The sequence below is a fragment of the Sceloporus occidentalis genome, unplaced genomic scaffold, assembly GCF_023333645.1.
Source record: "Sceloporus occidentalis isolate IW3139 unplaced genomic scaffold, rSceOcc1.0.p SCAF_47, whole genome shotgun sequence".
In the NCBI taxonomy this organism is placed as follows: domain Eukaryota; kingdom Metazoa; phylum Chordata; class Lepidosauria; order Squamata; family Phrynosomatidae; genus Sceloporus; species Sceloporus occidentalis.
Window position 1 is genome coordinate 952851 of NW_028317027.1, and position 20613 is coordinate 973463.

General features: G+C 39.6%; 1 protein-coding gene across 1 annotated transcript in view; it reads left to right on the forward strand.

Annotated features, from left to right (window-relative positions):
• Nucleotides 1-20105, forward strand: part of LOC149289181 (P protein-like) — an 89781-nt gene extending 69676 nt beyond the window's left edge. The window contains exon 21 of the mRNA XM_089490851.1: nucleotides 20018-20105. Within this exon, the coding sequence (XP_089346977.1) occupies nucleotides 20018-20105 (88 nt within the window). The remainder of the gene's footprint in view (nucleotides 1-20017) is intronic.
• The last annotated feature ends 508 nt before the right edge of the window (nucleotides 20106-20613 follow it).

Genomic DNA, 20613 nt, shown 5'->3' on the forward strand with positions numbered 1-20613 from the left:
TTATAATGTAGGTTAAAAATGGTTGCCTTTCTGATTGTGCCAACCTTTAGAAGGCCTTCACTATTCTTTTGTAATTAATGTGTGTGTGTGTGTAATTTTGTAGAGCTGTCAGACCTGCCTGCTTTTTGTGCAAATCTTTCAGGAGCTGCATCACAGTGGTGATGTGTACAAAATGTTTCCCTAAATATCACAAGGAAACTGATTAGAATAATATGAACATACCTGGGAACTCTCCGGGTTCGATCCAGGTTCTTGACATGCCCCGCTCCCCTCCCATTTCCGACGTCAGCGGGCAGTCCGGGCTCCGGGTAGCCAGAGCCCAGAAGTTCCCAGGTATGTATATGAAATTAACCTATTGTGCGGTGCTGCACTAAATCACTGTAGTTAAAACGTTCTCTGCCACCTACTTATTGATGACCTTGATGTATGTATTGAATATAAAAATTCTATTTTGGAGAATGACGCTTATTTTATAGGTTTATAAATATGATTATTGCAAATTATTTTTTTGTGATTTGGTGTCTCTTAATTACAGTTTACAAATATATTTCAGGATTGTATAAGGCTAACTCATTGGTTATCTCACATTGTTTTGGATGCTTTCCAATAAAGCCTTTCTTCAATTGTTGAACTGCTCCAAATTATTAGAATACAAATGTACGTGCATGGATCTGCTTTATTATGTTTATACTATAGGTTATATAGTACCGAAAAAAGTGGCGTTAAATTACGTAGATTGCATTAATTGGTTAATCTTGAAACTATGCGGAAATAGGCAGAAAGTTGTGTAAATTTATACATAATGGGGCTGAGAGTAAGCAACTGTTATATAGATTTGTTTGGCAGCCAGGTGCATAGCAGATCATTTTAGCATCATCTAGGTCAACCGTATAATAATTGAGGAAGTTGATATATGTCAATCTGAAAGCAATGCTACTTGTGTCTCCCGCATCCCTGTGTGAGGTGTGACCCTTTATATTGGTCGAAGCCAGCATATATTCATCTGAGCAATTAGCGTTTCTTGCTGATATATTCTGATTCCATAACAGTGCCCCCTTGAATATATGATGGTTTGACTATCCCTAATCCTGACAGATCCTACCGGACATGGTCCCGCATCCTCTTCACCTGCAGTGGCGACAAATTATCCCTATTGGATAAAATCCTGGTTTCAGGTCTTGGATATGTCCCTCGGATCTATATGTCCCTAAACAAGGCGGGAATTATTGTTAGGGGGAACTATCGAATTGAACGGCGTTTCATAAGAAGGTACAAGGCTTGGTGCACCATCATCGTACATAAGCATTAATGGGGTAGTCTCGCCTACAGCAACCATTTTGTCGCATAGACGTCAAAGGCAAGGAACTACACATAAAAGCAACAATAATCAGTAAAATTATTCCCAGTTGGACCAGGGCTTGTTTCCATCGTTTGAGCCATCCAAACCATTCGGCCCATGGATGATCGATTCCAGAGTTGCGCTTTAATTAGTCTCCTAGAGAATGTAACTTTTTAATAGCCATGGTCACTTCCGTCGGGGCCGGTATTATCTGGAATAAAAGTTCAACAAGTTTCTCCAATTATTTGGCAGACTCCGCCTTTTTCTGCTAGAATCATATCTAAGGACATACGATTCTGAAAAGTCATCTGCGTTGCGGCTTCTAATTGATCCGAAAGTCCTTGGAGCGCATCTCTGGTATAGTTTACAAATCTCTGCTGATTATAATAGATATAGTTAATCCAGTTAACATTTTTATTTACAGTAATAATTGGCCAAATAGATTCGAAACCGGCGGCCACTTGATTTCGGGCTTTGTACTCATCCGGGACCCCCCTAGGGACTCCTATCGCATCTATATATACATGGGGGTCGAAGCTTCGCCAGTCCAACTACCTTCTAACCTGGTACGCAATTTTATATCCCCACATAGCCAATAGATATCTCCCTGGGAATATACTTGATTTTGCGTGTGGGAGCCGGTCAGATTACTGTATTCGGTACAGCTGCCGTCCGAGAAATTACCAAAAAATTTACCGGTTCCCCTGGTGTTTGAGATACAAGTGTAATTAACGGGATATATAGTGATCCCTTCACTAAACTTAGGAGTCTTTATTAATAGGGGATATTTAAATTTCCATTTTTCACATTCGGTAAATTTGCTACTGGTATTGGTGTAAAGACTCAATAGACATAACAGCGACTGATATGGTAATTGTATGATGTGGACGGGCCCTGCCGCACAAGTAGCAATTGGATTTATTGTGCTTGATGGCAGAATACCTCATCCATTCAAGCCATAGATTATGATCGTTATATCCAGTTTCTATGGCCACGGTATCATCATAAGTGGGGTTTGCAATAGCTACCATGCGTCGGATGGATGGGCCAGAGGATTTGGTGGAACCACTGGTTTTGAGGCTCTTTCCATTCTGAATTGTTATACATATCTTTAAGATAGAATGGGGCCCTGGCTTTGTTGGTCTGCTGGCCCGTTTTATAAACTCCGAAAATATATTTTCAGGCATCGGTTGGCCGTGGATTTTCTATAGTAAGAGTATACTGTTGATTGCTACCTGTTCCGGTGGACAAAAGGGACATTCGTGTAAGTAGGGATTTACCATACTGATCCTGAAGGGCTAAGGCCTCCGGGGGTTTATATCCCCATTCAGTACCTGAGTTGGTTATAACTGAGCCCCAATATCCGCAGTCGTTCCCCCATTGCCCTCCGACATAGCATATACACCCAATACATTTGTGGTCTCCATATTCAGGGTTACAGTACCCGGGGTCGTAATTATAGGTACTGACCCCATCCTGGGTTTCTTTTCCAGTAAATATCTGGTGTAACGTTTAGACACACAGCCTATAATATGGCAATGTTGAAACGAGAATGTGGCTACTAAAGTGCTACTGGAATTATACCAGGTAGGGGGACCAGCTTGTCGAGTGTCTCTTGTAATGGCTACTCGCCCCCCCTTGTGACTGTTAGCTTGAGCTTTAGAACCAGTGTGCCCTTTTTCTATAATCATTTTTCCCCACTTGTACTGCAATGTAATCAATAGCAATGGGATGCCCACCCCCTTGCAAAGGATATGCATTTTAGGAGTCAATTGTTGGAGGATCGTATCCTTTGACTCTCTTGCAGTGCGACGCGTGTATCCACGTGGGCTTTCCTTCAACTTTTACTGAGGTAGGAGTTGTTAGCAGCACTTGATAGGGGCCCTCGAATCGCGGTTCCAAGGTGGATCAGACATGTTTCTTCACGACCACCCACTCCCCAGGCAATAGGGAATAAGTACCTTCGAGGGTGTTGGGATCTGGAATAGAAGAGAAAACTTGGGCATGTATATTGGACAACTGAGTAGCCAAAGCAATAACATATTTTGCCATTGTTTCATAGTTCATTTGCAACTGTTGTGGGAAGTACTGTCCCAGCCCCTGGGACTACTTCCGAAAAGTATTTCATGTGGAGTGAGCTTATGTGACGCTTTTGGCGTGTGTCTAATAGCAAAGCACGATGGGTAGACATTGTACCCAATTTAGACCAGTCTCTCGAGTCATTTTCAGCATTTTTGATTTGAGTACGCCGTTTAGTCTCTCCACTTTCCCACTACTCTGGGGTCTGTAGGGAGTGTGGAAGGCGAGATGTGAACCTATAGCCTTCCATACTTCTTGAGTGATATTTGCAGTAAATGCAGGTCCTTGGTCACTTTCTATGACCTCAGGGACCCCGAAGCGGCAAATTAGTTCTTGGATAAGTTTCTTTGCGGTAGTGGGTGCAGTTTGATTTCGTATTGGGTAGGCTTCTGGCCATCCAGAAAACACGTCTACCACTACTAGTACATATTGAAACGTCTGAATCATTGGCATTTGAATATGGTCAATTTGAATCCGTTGGGAAGGATATTGAGCTTTCGGTAAACATTTAGACGGAGTTGGTTCCGCCCTTCCGGTATTGCACTGGGCACAGATTAAACAGGATCCGGTGGTTCGTGCCAGTATCGAAGTGATTCCTGGTGCGATCCAGATTTTGTCGATTTCTTTCATAATATTTTTAGACTGGTGTGTAGGTCCGTGAGCTAACGATGTGACTAAAGGATATAGTGTCCGGGGTAGACAAAAATATTGGCCTCTGTCCCAGGCTCCCCGTTCATCTTTAGATGCTCCTTCTTGTATCCCTTGGTCATGTTCTTTGGCCGAAGCTTGTTGTTGTAACTGAATTAGGATATCCTAGTTTAATTCCATCAGTGCTTCCTTGGTCACCGTCATTAGAGGGACCAGATCTTCGTTAAGGACTGCTTGCTTGGCTGCACAGTCTGCTAGGACATTTCCTCTGGCTTCCATAGTATCAGCCCTTAAATGTGCCTTGATTTTGATCACTGCAACTTATTTCGGGAGTAGGGCCGCAGTCATCAGAGCTTCAACTGCTTTTCCATTCTTGATTGGAGTTCCTGCAGCGGTGATATAGTCTTGCGCTTTCCAGATGACTCCAAAATCATGTACAACTCCGAAAGCGTATCTGGAATCCGTGTAAATATTTGCGGTCGAGTCTTTAGCCATAATTCAGGCCTCAGTGAGGGCAGCCAATTCAGCCTCCTGCGCCGACTGATCCGGTCGTAAAGCTTTAGCACATAATATCGTGGTGTCAGTCGTGACCGCCATTCCCTTGTGAAAGCGACCCTTGTCATCAGCATATCTGGAGCCGTCCACAAATAGGGTCCATTCAGGATTCGAGAGTGGGGTATCTTGTGTATTCGGAGGCGAACCGACTTCCGCTTGCATCATGGCCAGACAATCATGCGGGTCGTCTTCTGCTGACACTTCTGGAAAATCGATATTTGATGACTGTGTGTGCCACAACAGTTGTTCTTGAAGATCCTCTTCTCTGGATAGATCAATAAAATCCGTAGGTGGAATATCAGTATACTCCCCCCCTTGGAAACCGAAGGAGGGCAGCAGGATTAAGGACATTGCATCGTTGAATGGTGACATTGTCAGGCAGAAGAAGGCTCCCTTGAAGTCGAAGATGACGTTGAGCAGTAAGATGTCTAGGTTGGGTCTGTTGCAAAATAGCTGAGATATCATGTGGAGCTAGAATCGTCAAGGGGTGTCCAAGAACAATATCCGAAGTGACGTCTAGAAGACAACTGGCAGCATGAATAGCTCTTACACAAGAGGGTGCAGCACGAGCAACAGGATCTAGACGTTTAGAGTAGAATCATAGAGGACGATGTCGGCCGCCATGCATCTGGGTGAGGACTCCTGTGGCATGTCCCTGCCGTTCCATAACATAAAGACAGAAAGGAAGGGAATAGTTCGGTATTCCCAAAGCTGGAGATAAGGCAATCGTTTGTTGGAAGGTATAGGAGTCTAGTGCTTCCTTAGTGAGACAAAAAATAGCTGGAAGTTCTCGAGGAATACAGTCATATAGAGGTTGCATTAGAACCGAAGCATCAGGAATCCATGGGCGACAGTATGAGATAAGACCCAGAAAAGTTTGCGACTGATGTGGAGTTTCCGGTGGGGTCAATTCTTGGATAGCCTTTTAACTGTAGTTTGGCTTTGGAGACTTTACAGCCAGCAGAGGCTAAGAAATAGAGAAAATCAAGGGTGGTTTCTTGACACGTGGATGGGTCTGGAGTACAGAGGAGCAGATCGTCCACGTACTGCAGGAGTTCAACTTCCGGGTGAGCGTCTTGCCATGAGGAAAGCACGGAGGACATAGCTTTGCTGAAACTGGATAGGCTGTTTTTGAGCTCCTTGAGGCATTACAGTCCAGGTATATTGTCGACCAGCGTGTGTGAATGCAAAAAGATATTGACACAAAGGATGCAGTGGGATGGAAAAGGCATTTGCCAGGTCAATCACAGTGAATCAGGAGGCCGTGGGCGGAATACTGGACAGAAGGGTGTGTGGATTTGGTACAATAGGGGTGTCAAGAACCGTAGCTTCGTTGATGGCGCGTAGATCTTGTACCATCCTGTACACTGGAGGTTGGCCTTTAATCTGTTTCTTTTTTACTGGATACAGCGGAGTGTTGCAAGGAGAAGTGGTTGGTACAATTGCACCTGATTCCAGTAATGCTGCTACTTGAGTAGATATCGCATCTTGTTGGGCCACGGATAAAGGATATTGGGCCTTGTAAGGGAGGACGTTAGGATCCTTAAGCACAACTTGTACTGGTTGGACGTCGAGTCATCCAATGTCCATAGGTCCGGTGGCCCACAAGGTAGATGGAAGATTGTCAAGCAATCTGTTCAGAGAGTCGGGAGGATCATCTTGAGGTGGGTCATGTATTACTGCCATAAGCATACAGGTTTCTTCAGGAGCAAGGGCAGTATTGAGCGTGACCGTTCCATTGTCTGTGAAGGTAATATTAGCTTGGATTTTGCTGAGAAAATCCGCTCCTAGGAGATTGAACGGGCAAGTAGGGCTGACGACAAATTGAGCCAGAGTAGACGAAGGCAAATGTATAGAAGAGCTAGTGACAGGCAGTGGGCGGGTAAGTGGATTGTGTTGAACTACGCCTTCCAACCCGCTGCAGGGGAGTTGTATATCAGATAGCCAAGATGGTTGTGCATCCGTCTCACAAAGTACGCTACGGGCAGCGCCAGTGTCAACAAGAAATAAGCAAGGTTTTCCGGCTACATCGAGAGTGATCTTAGGGGAAGGGCCGGAAGGAGGGGTGGAGACGGCCATGCAAATGGAGTCCCCCTCCTCGACTTGCTTGCCTATTTCCTATTGCTGAGGAGGTGGAGGAGGAGGGGTGCTTTGGTTCTTGTTCTGTGCTTGGTTAGCGGCCCACTGATGGCGACTACGACACACCCTTTTTATGTGTCCGACTTTTCCACATCCATAACATTTACGAGGCTGCCGCTGTCCGTCAGCGGAGTCGTTAGTGACATCAGCCCCGGTCATCACTGCCACAATGGCGGACTTTTGTTTACGATTTCCCAATTCTAGTCCTTTGGCAACCTGTATAAGAACTTCAAGGTCCATCAATTTCCATTCGGGTTGACAGGTGGTGAGTACTTTAAGATCAGGGCATAGGCCGTCTACAAAGGCACGACCTAACATACGAATGTGTGCTATTTCTTGGAAAGAGAAGCCTAGATCACGAAAATGTTGCTTGACTCTGTGGGCAAATTTTTCCACTGACTCCCCGTTCTCTTGTGTTATATCTTGTAAGGATACTGTTTGCTCGGATAGTCTGTCTTTGGCCCAAATCTCTAGTTGTTTGATAAACAGCTGACCAGACTCAGTAGATCGGGAATCACAGGGTGGAAAAGATGGGTCCCGTATATGATCTAGAATAAGGCCTGAATAATCTCCGGTTTTGGCTTGGACAATACTAACAAGATCAGACCAAGTACATCCATAGGTTGTCCAGGCTTGTGAGATTTTCCTATAGAATGGCATTGAGTATGTATCGGGCTCAGGGAGATTTTTAACAATAGTGTATAATTGTGGCGGGTTGAATGCTACGTATTTGGAGCGTGGCTCCGTAGAGGAAAGGCCATCTCGGGGTGAAGAATTTTCAGTGGCGGCTAGCCAGGTGGCCTGTACTATAGCTGCAGACATAATTTCAGCAAATTGTGGAGAAAAAGGGTTATTGGGATTAGTACTTCCCATGGATAGGTGCGGTTGAGAGGCAGACGTACTTGAAGGTTGTTCGGGGCTAGATTGCCTTGAATAATGAGGGTCTGGAGAGGAAGCGGGCTGACCGGACTCAGACGGGTATACGCTCTCGGAGTCCTCCTCATCGGAATTCGTGTCGCCTGAGTGATTACTACACTTGTCCACCTCCACTGTGGTAAGGACTGGGGGATTCCTGCGTCTAGTTTTATGGGTTTTGGTGTTATGGGTCTTGGAAGTAGCTTTAACCGGAGGAGTGGGTGGGAATAGCAGTTTTAGGGCTTTCCAGTGTTTTTCCTCCCCGGAGTAGGATACCTTTGTCAGCATGGTATTGGGTCAGGGCCATGTCGGAGCTAGTAGCTGCGTCCTGTTCTCCCGTTTCGCCACTATCTCCCATCATCATAGTTGGAACCGTATGTTTGGGTGCAGCAGTTGGGGCAGGTAACACAAATGTACCGTCCAGATTAACTACTGGGTACAATGACACAGGTATACGGAGGAAGAGGTAAGGTAGGCCTGGATCTAGGGCGTTGTCAGTTAATAAAGATGGCGCCGGCCTCTGTACCGGATATAGCGTGGTAGGCGGTTGGTGAGGCACGTCACAAGATGGTGCCGGTGCCTGTACCAGACATAATGTGGTAGGTGGATTAGGCAGTGGGCGAGGGGCGTCACAGTAAAAACAAGGACGACTTCCTGGCGTCAATGCGTTACAGGCTGTGCAGCTCCACCCCTTGTCCAACAACTCGGAGAGGTAGGAATTTTACACAGATATCTTGAGTGTTTTTCATCATACATTTCTTCACCACCTAATGATTTGGAAACATAGAAAGTGACGGCAGATAAGAACCAGTAGGCCAATCCAGTCTGCCCAACCTCCGAGTACTTTCCTTTAGTACTTGCCCTTATCCTATATCTAGCTTGGCCTTATGCCTATCCCATGCTTGTTTAAATGACCTTACTGTATTAACATCTACCACTTCTGCTGGAAGGCTATTCCATGCGTCCACTACCTGTCACGAACGCACTCTACTCCAAGCATGCGCGTGACTTGGTTCTGGTGGTAAAAGGGTTAAAATTCACTATCTGTCTGCACTAGACCGGAAATAGTGATAAAAATACAAATATCCACCCTTAATACCACCCGCAATTAACTAGAATGATATAACAAATATCAAAATAACGCTGCCACCACCAAGACAATTTAGAATTGGGGTGTCTTGGTACCCCAAGTGAATCAGACTATAAAAACCCACACAGTATATTTTAACCCAAAAATTATGTGATTTAAAATTACCAATAAAACAGTCTCTTCAGGTAACGCAAGTCTTTACCAGACAAAGGCAGAACTTAATAAAGGAATATTTATTATGAATAAAAAAATCACAGTGCATACAAAAAAGATGATAAACAGATTTACACGAACAGATAAAAATAAAAAGGAGAAAATTACAGAAAACCTAACTACTCACTGAATGGTCAAGTAACAGTTTTTCTGTCCGTAGGGCTCCGGCAAGGAAAGATGGCGACTTACTCAAAATTAGATCTTGGCCCCTAGTAAGCACACTGACCAATCTTCTTTCACTAACTTTATACTCTTTCCCAGTTCATCTCGAGTTTCCAAGCCGGCCCAGAGGTGGTATAAGCGGAGGGGAAGGGGTACCATAAGTGACCTCCCCCTTGTGTGGTGGAAACATATCAGTCCAAATAACTTATTTTCATTTTATCGTCCCTCCTGTGCTCGCCACAGTAATAATCTATGCGCTTATGAATTTCTTGTAAATTGTGAAGTCCATAGATATGTCACACTTGCTACATATGACTGACCATCATAGACTTCACAATTCCTTCCAAACCGTTTACGTTGCGCTGTCATGTTTGTACTCTTTTTGTAGGCTGCGCTTTCCCCGTTCTAGGTATGCACACAAGGAGGTATGATAATGAATATATGAGTTATTATTGATATGTGTTGGATATGACCTGGATATGAGATGGTTTTCCTGACTGCTAGTGGTCACTTAGCATATCAAAGAATCCAGTATTATGAGGGGGAAACAGGCATATGGTCGTCTACATTTGAACCTAGACAAAACGGCAGCTCCACTGCAGGACCTAACACCCTGTAGAAGGCCCCGGTTGGAGTCCGAGCTTCAAAGGACACATTTATCTCACAAGACCTTTTGGCACCACATGACTGTACAATCAAATTAACCCCTCTCATACTGAAATTGGCCATACCATCTCTACCAAGTAGCAAGTCCATGTATGCACTACCCAAGTTGGTGTGACACTACCCTTTCCGTAAAGTAATATTTTCTGATGTTACCATTAAACCTTTGCCCCTCTAGTTTATGGTTGTGTCCTCTTGTTGTGGTAGTATTTCTCCTTTTAAATAAACTATCTTCCTTTACCTTGTTGATTCCCTTTAAGTATTTAAATGTTTCTATCATATCCCCCCTGTCACGTCTTTTTTCCAGGCTATATAGGTTAAGATCCTTTAACCTGTCCTGGTAAGGTTTATCTTGTAATCCATAAACCATTTTAGTAGCCCTTCTCTGCACTTTCTCCAACATTTCTATATCCTTCTGGAGATACGGTCTCCAGTACTGTACACAATACTCCAAGTGAGGTCTCACCAGTGATCTGTACAACGGCATGAGCACTTCCCTCTTTCTACTGCTAATACCTCTTGCTATACAACCAAGCATTCTGCTGCTCTACTGCATTGTCTGCCTACCTTTTAAATCCTCAGAAATAATTACCCCTAAATCCCTTTCCTCACATGTTGAGGTTAGGACAGTATCAAATATTCTATACTCTGCCCTTGGGTTTTTATGCCCCAGGTGCATTACTTTGCATTTATCTACATTAAATGCCAATTGCCACAGCTCTGACCATTTTTCCAGTTTACCTAGATCGTTTGCCATTTGGCTTCTTCCTCCAGGAACATCAACCCTGTTGCAAATTTTTGTATCGTCGGCAAATAAACATACCTTTCCAACAAGACCATCTGCAGTATCACTAATAAAAATATTAAAGAGAATGGGTCCAAGTACAGATCCCTGAGGTATCCCACTGGTAACAAGACCTTGTTCTGAATATACGCCATTGACTACAACCCTCTGTTGTCTGTCACTCAGCCACTCCTTAATCCATTCAACAACATTGGGATCTAAACCCAGAGATTGCAGTTTATTTATAAGTCTTCTATGTGGGACAGTGTCAAAGGCCTTACTGAAATCCAAATACGCAATGTCTACTGCACCACCGCGATCAATTACTTTAGTCACCCAATAAAAGAAATCAATAAGATTTGTTTGGCGTGATCTTCCTGAGGAAAACCCATGTTGTTTTTGATCTTGAAACCCATGTGACTTCAAATGTTCCACAATCCTTTCCTTTAACATTGTTTCCATTAATTTCCCCACTACAGATGTTAGACTAACTGGCCTGAATTTGAATTCTTTGCTACAATCTAGCCAGATTTTAACAGTAGTTTTCAATTCGTCATCTTCTAATTTTCCTGCCTTGTCGTTTAGGAGGTTTTGCCAAATACAAATTGATAAAGTTCCTCCTTTTGGTATTTCGTATCGTTTTTCTAACTTGGGTAACTGTTTAATGTACTTTTTCCCTCGTCTGTCGGCAACAAGTTGGGAGGGCGTACAACACCCGCTCGGAACGCTATTATCGTTCCCCATTTCGTAACTTTTTCTTGACCTTGTCCGCAACCGTCCGAAACCTTCTGATACTAGGTACACACACACACTGCAGTAATATTGTGTACTGGGGACAGGCGACTGGGCTGTCCAAATTAGTGTTAGTCTTACGGCACCGTCTGGGGATCAGAGCAACTGGGTTGATCCGGTGTAGACTTGCAACACTTTACCGATTCCTTCCCACTACAGTGTGCTTGCCAGAAAAGGGAGGCACCACAGTTCAACAAGTGATTACTTCAGTATGTTTACATGGGGTTCTTTTATTGCCTTTTGAGAGTGCGTCAACCACCTGGGTTCCCTCCTCCGAATAAACACGTGAGTAACAAGCGACACACAAGGTAGATAATAAACGATCTTACCTTGTAACTGGGCTGCAGTCCCAGGGTCCAATTGTCAGCTCATGGCGTGAACTCTCCCCGGGACGGACCTCCGGCGGGTACGGCTTCCTCGAGCCCCACGTTGGGCGCCAACTGTTTTGGATGCTTTCCAATAAAGCCTTTCTTCAATTGTTGAACTGCTCCAAATTATTAGAATACAAATGTACGTGCACAGAGAGAGAAATAAGGCACGCGACACGCTCTGGGTCAGGTCCAAAATCACTCTGCTTTATTATGTTTATACTATAGGTTATATAGTACCGGAAAAAGGGGCGTTAAATTACGTAGATCTAATTAAATCAATTTATTTCTATGATTTATAAACACAATAGAGGAACATAAAGAGGAAGGGGGTGCTTGTGGAGTGAGAGATCTAAACAACAAAGAAACTGGTAAAGATTCGACAGATTTATTAAGAAATTAACAAATCTGCAGAAAAGAGAGGAAGAGAGAAGGAAAGGGGGAAGAAGGAAAGAAAGGAAAAAGGAGAGAAGGGAAGAAAGAAAAGGGAAAAGGAAAGAAAAAACAAACAAACAAAAAAAAAAAAAAACCTCCCAGCAATAAAAGGAAAGAATCCTGAAAGAGAAGGGAGTTAAACATGCTCAAAGAAGGAATACTGATGAAAAAAGGAAAGAAAAGAACATTGAAGCAAAAAAAGAAAGAAAAACTGCATCAATATTTTCACCAACTATACATAATAAACAACACTCACATGCAAATGCTGACGACTCGATTTCGGCTACGATCACCTCTATACTAGAAGATTCAGAAGATTATGCTGAAACCATTTCACAAGAAAGGTTCCCCAAAACCTCTAAAAACTGGACGACTCATTCTCACAATCGAAAATGCAACAGCGCATCCAATCATGCGCAGATCATCAATTACTGATGATAAAACAAGAATTACAAAATTATTATGAAGAAATATCTAAAAAGATTGCTTCCATTGGTGAACGTGTGTGTCTGGTAGAAACCTAAGTGGATAAAATAGAATTTGACCTAAAAGTGACAACAGATAAATGTAATAATGGCAGAGGAAAAAATAGCAAAGTTGGATGAACAAATTACTTATATGGAAGACTCTATTCGCCGTAAAAACATCAGAATCAGGGGGCTTCCAGAACAATCTAAGCCATCAGATCTTATCCCACTACTCACGTCCCTTCTGCAAGACATGGGTATTGACAAACCCCAAGAAGAGACACTTATAAAAAGAGCATACAGAATCATGAAACCTCCTCAAATCTCTTCAGAAACTCCTAAAGATGTAATGCTTCGATTCTCCACGTTTCAAACACGACAAGTATATCAGGCATCAAGATCATATACTTCAGAAGATGCTAGATTTAAACATCTAATCTTTCTGCAAGATTTATCCAGGAAAACACGTCAGACACGTTCGCATTATAAAGATTTTACTAAATTCTTACGTGAAAAACAAATTAAATACAAATGGGATCTGGCTTCAAATTTATTAGTATATTATGATAACCAAGTAATTCCTTTGGACTCGATAAAAAAAGATCAAAACTGGTGGGAAACTACAAATAGAAATAACTGACCAAAAATGTTTTGTTTTGTTTTTTAAAGAATTGATTTAATAATTATTGGTAAAAATGAAATTATACTGCATGCACCTTAGCATTCTTATCACAGTTAACGATTGAGATCATAAAATGCACTTTACTAATTATGACGTGCCAATGTAATATGCACTTAAAGATTTTTTTATTTTTTTTAATTTTTTCTCGTTTTTGCTAATATTGTTTTAAGAATTGATTTAATAATTATTGGTAAAAATGTAATTACATTGTATGCACTTTAGGTATGTTAACCATAGTTAATGAATGAGATCATATATTTCACCTTAACAATTATGGAGAGCCAATGTAACATGTACTTAAGGTTTTTTTTTTTTTTTTGTTTTTTTTTCTTTAGCATTGGCAATAATGAAATTACACTATATGCACTTTAGGTATTTTTATTACAGTTAATGATTGAGACAATACAGTGCACTCTAATAATTTTTGGAAAAGAATAAGCTGAATTAATGCACTAATAAAAATAGCACTTAAAGTATTTAAGAACACTTTATGCACTTTAAATATTTTGAATTTGCACTTTAATAATTAATGATCAAGATTAATAAATTGGATTAAAGCAACACGCACGCAAAAGCACTTTTTTTCCCTTTTTTTTTTCTCTTCCTTTTCATTTTTAGACCCCTGCTGAAAGCTGCTACTTATTTATTAATTTATTTCTACCTTTTAAATAATTAAATGAATTTATTGAAATTTATTAAGATTCTTAATAGGTAGTGCACATAATCTAGATGATTGAACAAATGAATTATACTTTATGCACTTTATGTACTTTTATAATAAGAAGCACTTGAAAATCTTTTAGAGGTATCTTATTCTATGCACCTTAATATCCCTTGTCTAAATGCTTTATCTAATCATTTATCTAATGATTGATTGTAAATTAGCATTCATTATGCGTATTAAACACACTTTTTTTTTTTTGTTTTGTTCCCCCCCCCCCCTTGGTCATAATAATTATAAATAAAGCCCACAAACTCCTCAATGGGGGCCTCGCACAATGTTAACCTCATACAGTGGTAGCACACAATATGAGGTACAGTCATTTCGATCCAGGTAGAGGGGAAGGATCGTATAATGCCAACCAAATTCCTATAGGGGTTGGCCTGGGAAATAGGACATATCCTGTCCTCTTCCCTTTTTATTACTTTTTGTTTATTCTCCTTTTTCTTTTTTTCTTTACTGCCCACTTCCCTTTAGCCGGGGGTTTAAATCCTTAAAACGAAAAATATGGTACGTTTTATCTCGTTAAATGCTCAAGGGCTGAACAGTCCTCAAAAAAGACCATTACTGAAATTAATAAAAAAAGAAAAAAATCGATGTATGTTTCCTACAAGAAATGCATTAGTCTAATTCTCGTAATGTTCCCTTAAAAAGCAAAAATATATCACATATAATTGTTTCCTCCTTACAAGATAAAAAAAAGAGAGGTGTTGCTGTAATTATCTCTACTGACATAAAATGTGAAATTCTATTTCAGGATATTGATGTAGAAGCTAGATATGTGATAATTGTATGTAAAATAGAGGACCAATTATATACTTTTAATTAATTTATATGCCCCCAATACTGGCTCAATGAGATTTATAGAAAACCTTTTCAAAAAAGCAGAAAGATATATCTGTGGAACCTTAGTTATGGCGAGAGATTTCAATCTAATTCCTGATGCTAATATGGATAAAATCCTAAAAAGGGGAGAAATTCTCGAAAAGAGACTATGGTGTGTACTCTATATATAAATCTATGTGACCTCATTAAACTGAATAAAATATCTCCAACCAAATTTAGATCCACTAAGATTCAGCAATTAAAAAGAAAAATAAGAGATTTGGAATTTAATAAGATTAGTAAAAATCTAGAAAAGTTAAAACAGTGGTACTTTAAGAATAATAAAGTGGATAAATCGCTAACCAATAGGCTCAAGAAAAAACAAGCTAAAAATCGTATTTATAAAATCATTGAAAACAGAATATGCACTTCTCCAGAAAGTATAGGATTGGCATTCAATCGATATTATGCTTCCTTATATAATATAAATAATAAAACCCAACTAGAGGAAATTATAAAATATTTAAAAACTTTGCCCATACCTAAACTGAATAAGGTCCAATCGTCTCAATTAAACAAACCTATAGAAGAATCAGAAGTGTTAAAGATCATATATAAGATTAAAAACGGCAAAAGTCCAGGTCCGGATGGATTTAGTGGCCTTTTCTATAAAAAATTCAACTGTGAAATTGTTACATATTTAACTGCTTTATTTAATGGATAAAGGCCAAGCCCCAGAAGAATTGTTAAGAGCCAATATCATACCCATACTAAAACAAAATAAAACACCAGAAGAGATAATTAATTACAGGCCGATATCGCTTATCAATAAAGATATGAAATTATTCGCAGGAATTCTAGCAGAGAGACTGAAGCAAGTGATTGCTTCATTAATACATCCTGATTACATAGGATTTGTTCCTAATAGACTCGCCTTTAACAATGTTAGACACATAATCGATATTATAGATCTCGCCAATGTTGAGAAAATATTGTTTATTAGTGCTAGACGCAGAAAAAGTTTGACCGTATTAATTGGAACATTATGTTCCAGACCCTGCAGTCATATGGAATGGGGGGCAATTTCCTATCATCAATAAAGGCTTTATACTCAAAACCTACGGCTAGGATTGTAGCACATGATATCAAATCCGAATGGTTCCATATTAATAATGGAACACGACAGGGGTGTCCACTCTCCCCAATGTTGTATATACTAACCATGGAGATTCTGGCAATTATAATAAGGATGAATGAAAAAATTAAAGGCACTACGTTAGGACAAGAAGAATTAAAAATCTGTTTATATGCAGATGATCTCCTTAGAATGGAAAATCCACTAAAGTCTATTAACCCCTTCGCGACCTTTGCCGGTTCAGGACCGTCATGACAAGAAGGTCACTAAATGACCTTTGACGGTCCTGAACCGTCAAATTAAATAAGCTTAGAAAGTGATCAACGATCACTTTCTTCGCTTAAACGGCGTTACTGTAATGCCTCGATGTCAACGATCGCCTCCTAAACTTAAATGGTGTCGCTGGAATGCCTCGATCAGGAGGCATCCAGCGACACCAAACACTTACCTTTGGATGGGCTGTGACCGCTCCGGAGAGCGGTCACAGCCGCAGCTGCCGGTGATCTTCGCCATCAGCAAGATGGCGGCGGCCCGGGAAAAAAAAAACAATAAAGAAGAAAGAGTTCGGTAGACGGTCTCCTGACCCTCTAGAGAACTCTGGCTCCACTTGCAGGTTGAATACAGGTACTGCATTCAACCATACAAGTCAATGGAGCCCAGCTTTCTAATCACTATGTGATTAGTAAAATATTCAAAAAAAAAATGGAAAAAAAATGTGCTAACATTTAAAAATAATTATGCAGTGATGTCACTTGATGAACCATCCAGTACCAGCAAAATGTGTAAAAAAAAAAAAATTTAATAAAATAAAAAAATAGTTTATTTTGAGCAAGTGCTAAAATTTCTCAAAAATCTCAACAAAGAGTTAAAATAAAAGCACTTCAAATACCCAAGGGGTGTCTAATATATAAAAAAAAATGGCTGATGGGGTAAATTGGAGTGGCCGAGCTCAAAGATAGGGCATAGGTACAGACTGACCAAAATGGAGAAAAAAAGCGCACTTCCCAAATGTGGCATTTTAAATCTCAAACAACCCGACAAACCCATGCATGTCGGGTATCACTGCACTCAGGAGATGTTCCTGAACACAAATTGGGGTGTTGTTTGACAGTGACATATACCAGAACCTGTATATCTATAACTAAAGTACAATTTGTGTGAAAAAAATAAAAAAAATTACTATTACAAAGTTTGACAAAGTGTAGTTCTATAATTGGTGCATGGAAAGGGTTAAAATAACAGCATTTGGAATACCCTGGGGTGTCTAGTTTTCAAAAATATATGGTTTGACGGGGTTAAATTGAGTTAACCGGCTTCAAAGGTATTCCAAAGAGGAGATGGAGGCAGACTGACCAGATTTGTTAAAAAATATTTGGAAATCATAAAACGCTGCTTGTACTTATTGCCCTATAACTTACAAAAAACATAAAAACATTGGGTATTTCTAAACTCAGGACAAGTAGTAGAATCTATTTAGCTAGTTGTTTTACTTGCTTTTTTAGGTGAGTAAAAGATTTTTCAAATAAATTTTATTTTTTTTATAGTAAATAAGATGATACGATCAAAATAATGGTACCTGAAGAAAGCCCATCTTGTCCTGAAAAAAACAATATATAACTTATGTGGGTACACTAAATGGGTGAGGAGAAAATTACAGCTGAACACAAGCACCACAAAAGTGTCAAAACAGCCTCGGTCCCACAGGGTACAAAACGAAAAATGAGCCCGGTCCTTAAGGGGTTAGAGAACTAATGATAAATATGAATAAATATGCAGAAATTTCCAATTATAAACTTAATATAGGAAAATCAGAAATTCTTTTCCTAAACACTCTTGCTCAAACTAAGCAAACAATACTACATGAATTTAAACTCAAAGGCGTAGTACAAGAGTTTACTTATCTTGGTCTCAAAATAACAGCGAAAGCACAGGATATGATGGAAAGAAATTTTCTTTCCTGTCTTCAAGAGACCAACTATTTGTTGAAAAATTGGTAAAATAATATATTATCATGGGTTGGTAGAATAAATGTATTTCTTATATTTTACCCAAATGGACGTATATCTTTAGACATCTTCCCTTAAAAATGCCAGCTCGATGGCTGAGTATGATACAAACCTCTTTTAATGGATTTATTAACAACGGTACAAAATCAAGACTGGGAATTAAACTTCTATCACAAAAAATGAATAAAGGGGGTTTGAGTTATCCTAGGATTGTGTGCGCATACGAGGCATGTATGATAATTCATATATACAACTTACAATTAGAATCTAATACGAGCCAACCATGGTTTAAGATTGAACAACATCTCTCTGGTATTAGGAATCTATCATTCTGTGTGTGGGAATTTCAATCAAAGTTTAAGATAAAGACCCACACAATAAATAACATTATAATTAAAGACACCATAAAAGAATGGTTTAAAATCAAGAAAAAATTGGGGCTTAAAGATAAAATTCTAGATACAGTGCAGCTTGATATTATAGAACTCAATTTATTAGATATATCTCTGTTGAAATGGAAAAGGTCGGGCATTGAAAACCTTAAGGATATTTTGATCAATAATTCTATAAAACCATATGATCAATTAGCCGACCAATTCCCTCTACCATCTACAGAAGTTTTTTCCTATTTAAGGATAAAAAAATTATGCACTTTATAGCGCTGATGCAAACATTCATTCAAAATTAGGCCACATTCTTAATCGAAAAGAATCCAAGAAAATTTTTACAAAGATACATGAGATAATAGAAAAGATAGATGGAGCAGACTACTCTAACACCATCTCTAAATGGTCTAAAGTGACACGAACACAGATTACAAAAAAAATTGGCAAAATGCAATATCTTTAACCCACAATAATATACATTCCATTTCATTTAGAGAAACCTATTTTAAAGTTCTAAATTACTGGTATTGGATTCCGACTAAGTTATGCTTAATTTTCCCTGGAGCATCAGAGATATGTTGAAGATGCAACAGGGAAAAAGGTGATTACATACATATATGGTGGTCATGTAGCGTGGTTAGCCAGCTATGGGACATGGTATTTGATCTTTTCATAAAATTGGCAGTATGTAAGATAAATAAGTCTCCTGATATTGCCCTTCTTCATCTACCCTTTCTATTGATAATAAAATTCTCAATACACTCTTTATCGGCAGCCAAAATTTTGATTGCCAGGTTTTGGAAACACAACCATTTTTTTCAATGGTCGCAATTGAAGAAACAACTACTATACCAACTACAAATGGAAAAAGGGCTAGGATGGGTTAGTCAGACCCACTACAGAAGAGTAGTAATTTATGAGGACTGGATCTCAAAACTAAATAATGTCTAAGCATACCTATAGTAATTATAACTCCCCCGGCTTCATCTTTCTTTTTTTTTTTTTTTTTTCCTTTCTCATGCTAAAATATTAGACACAACTGCTTGTTTAATAATAGGTATTTGTATGGCTGCTGAAAAATGTGGATCAATGAATTATGGCATGCCCCCCTCCCTTATTTTTCTTCTTTTACCCCTTACCCTGTTTAAAAAATCTTAATAAAAGAAATACTTGAAATAAAAAAAATTACGTAGATTGCATTTATTGGTTAATCTTGAAACTATGCGGAAATAGGCAGAAAGTTGTGTAAATTTATACATAATGGGGCTGAGAGCAAGCAACCGTTATATAGATTTGTTTGGCAGCCAGGTGCATAGCAGATCATTTTAGCATCATCTAGGTCAACCGTATAATTGAGGAAGATGATATATGTCAACCTGAAAGCAATGCTACTTGTGTCTCCCGCATCCCTGCGTGAGGTGTGACCCTTTATATTGGTCGAAGCCAGCATATATTCATCTGAGCAATAGGCGTTTCTTACTGATATATTCTGATTCCATAACGACATCAGATGAATCAGAGACCACTTGGTTTGTGTTATTTTATCACTGTTGATGTTATATGAATAATTGGAATGCTTATCAATGTGTTTCTCTTTTATGTTTTGATGCTAGGTTGGGGTTCCCGATGATGATAGTCTCCACTACTATTGGAATGTGTTATCTACTGGTCGTCCATGTAGTCTTGATGTGGAATGCTTAAATTATTAAGCCCCAGATGCTAATCTTCACTCACAACTGCATCGTTGCAAACACCATTTCTTCCTGACTGCCAATGACACAACTGTATAACTATGATAATTAGCTTATCCTATATCCATTTTAAAGTTGTAACGGACATTACATCTGTACAGAAATATAGTATTTGTGCCACCATTGATTAAACGGAATTATCAGTAAGTATTTTTCTTTTTGCAATTTGCATAAAGTCTGGTTGTAACAAGTGTGGTGTAAAACACCAGATATTGCCAAAAGCCCCCCTTGTCGCTACTATACATATTCAATAGCTTACACTGAATATACCATTCAGTTGTACGTTGTTAAGCATTTATACTGTTTTTGAACGAGTACATTGACATTGGACATGAATTATATATGATGCTAGGCCTTCCCTCTCTTCGTTTTCAGTTTGTTTAAAACTGCTAGAACCTACTGTTTTTGGTGCCTTTACCATGAATACATTGTGCTTTTCCAATATAAAATGTTCCTAT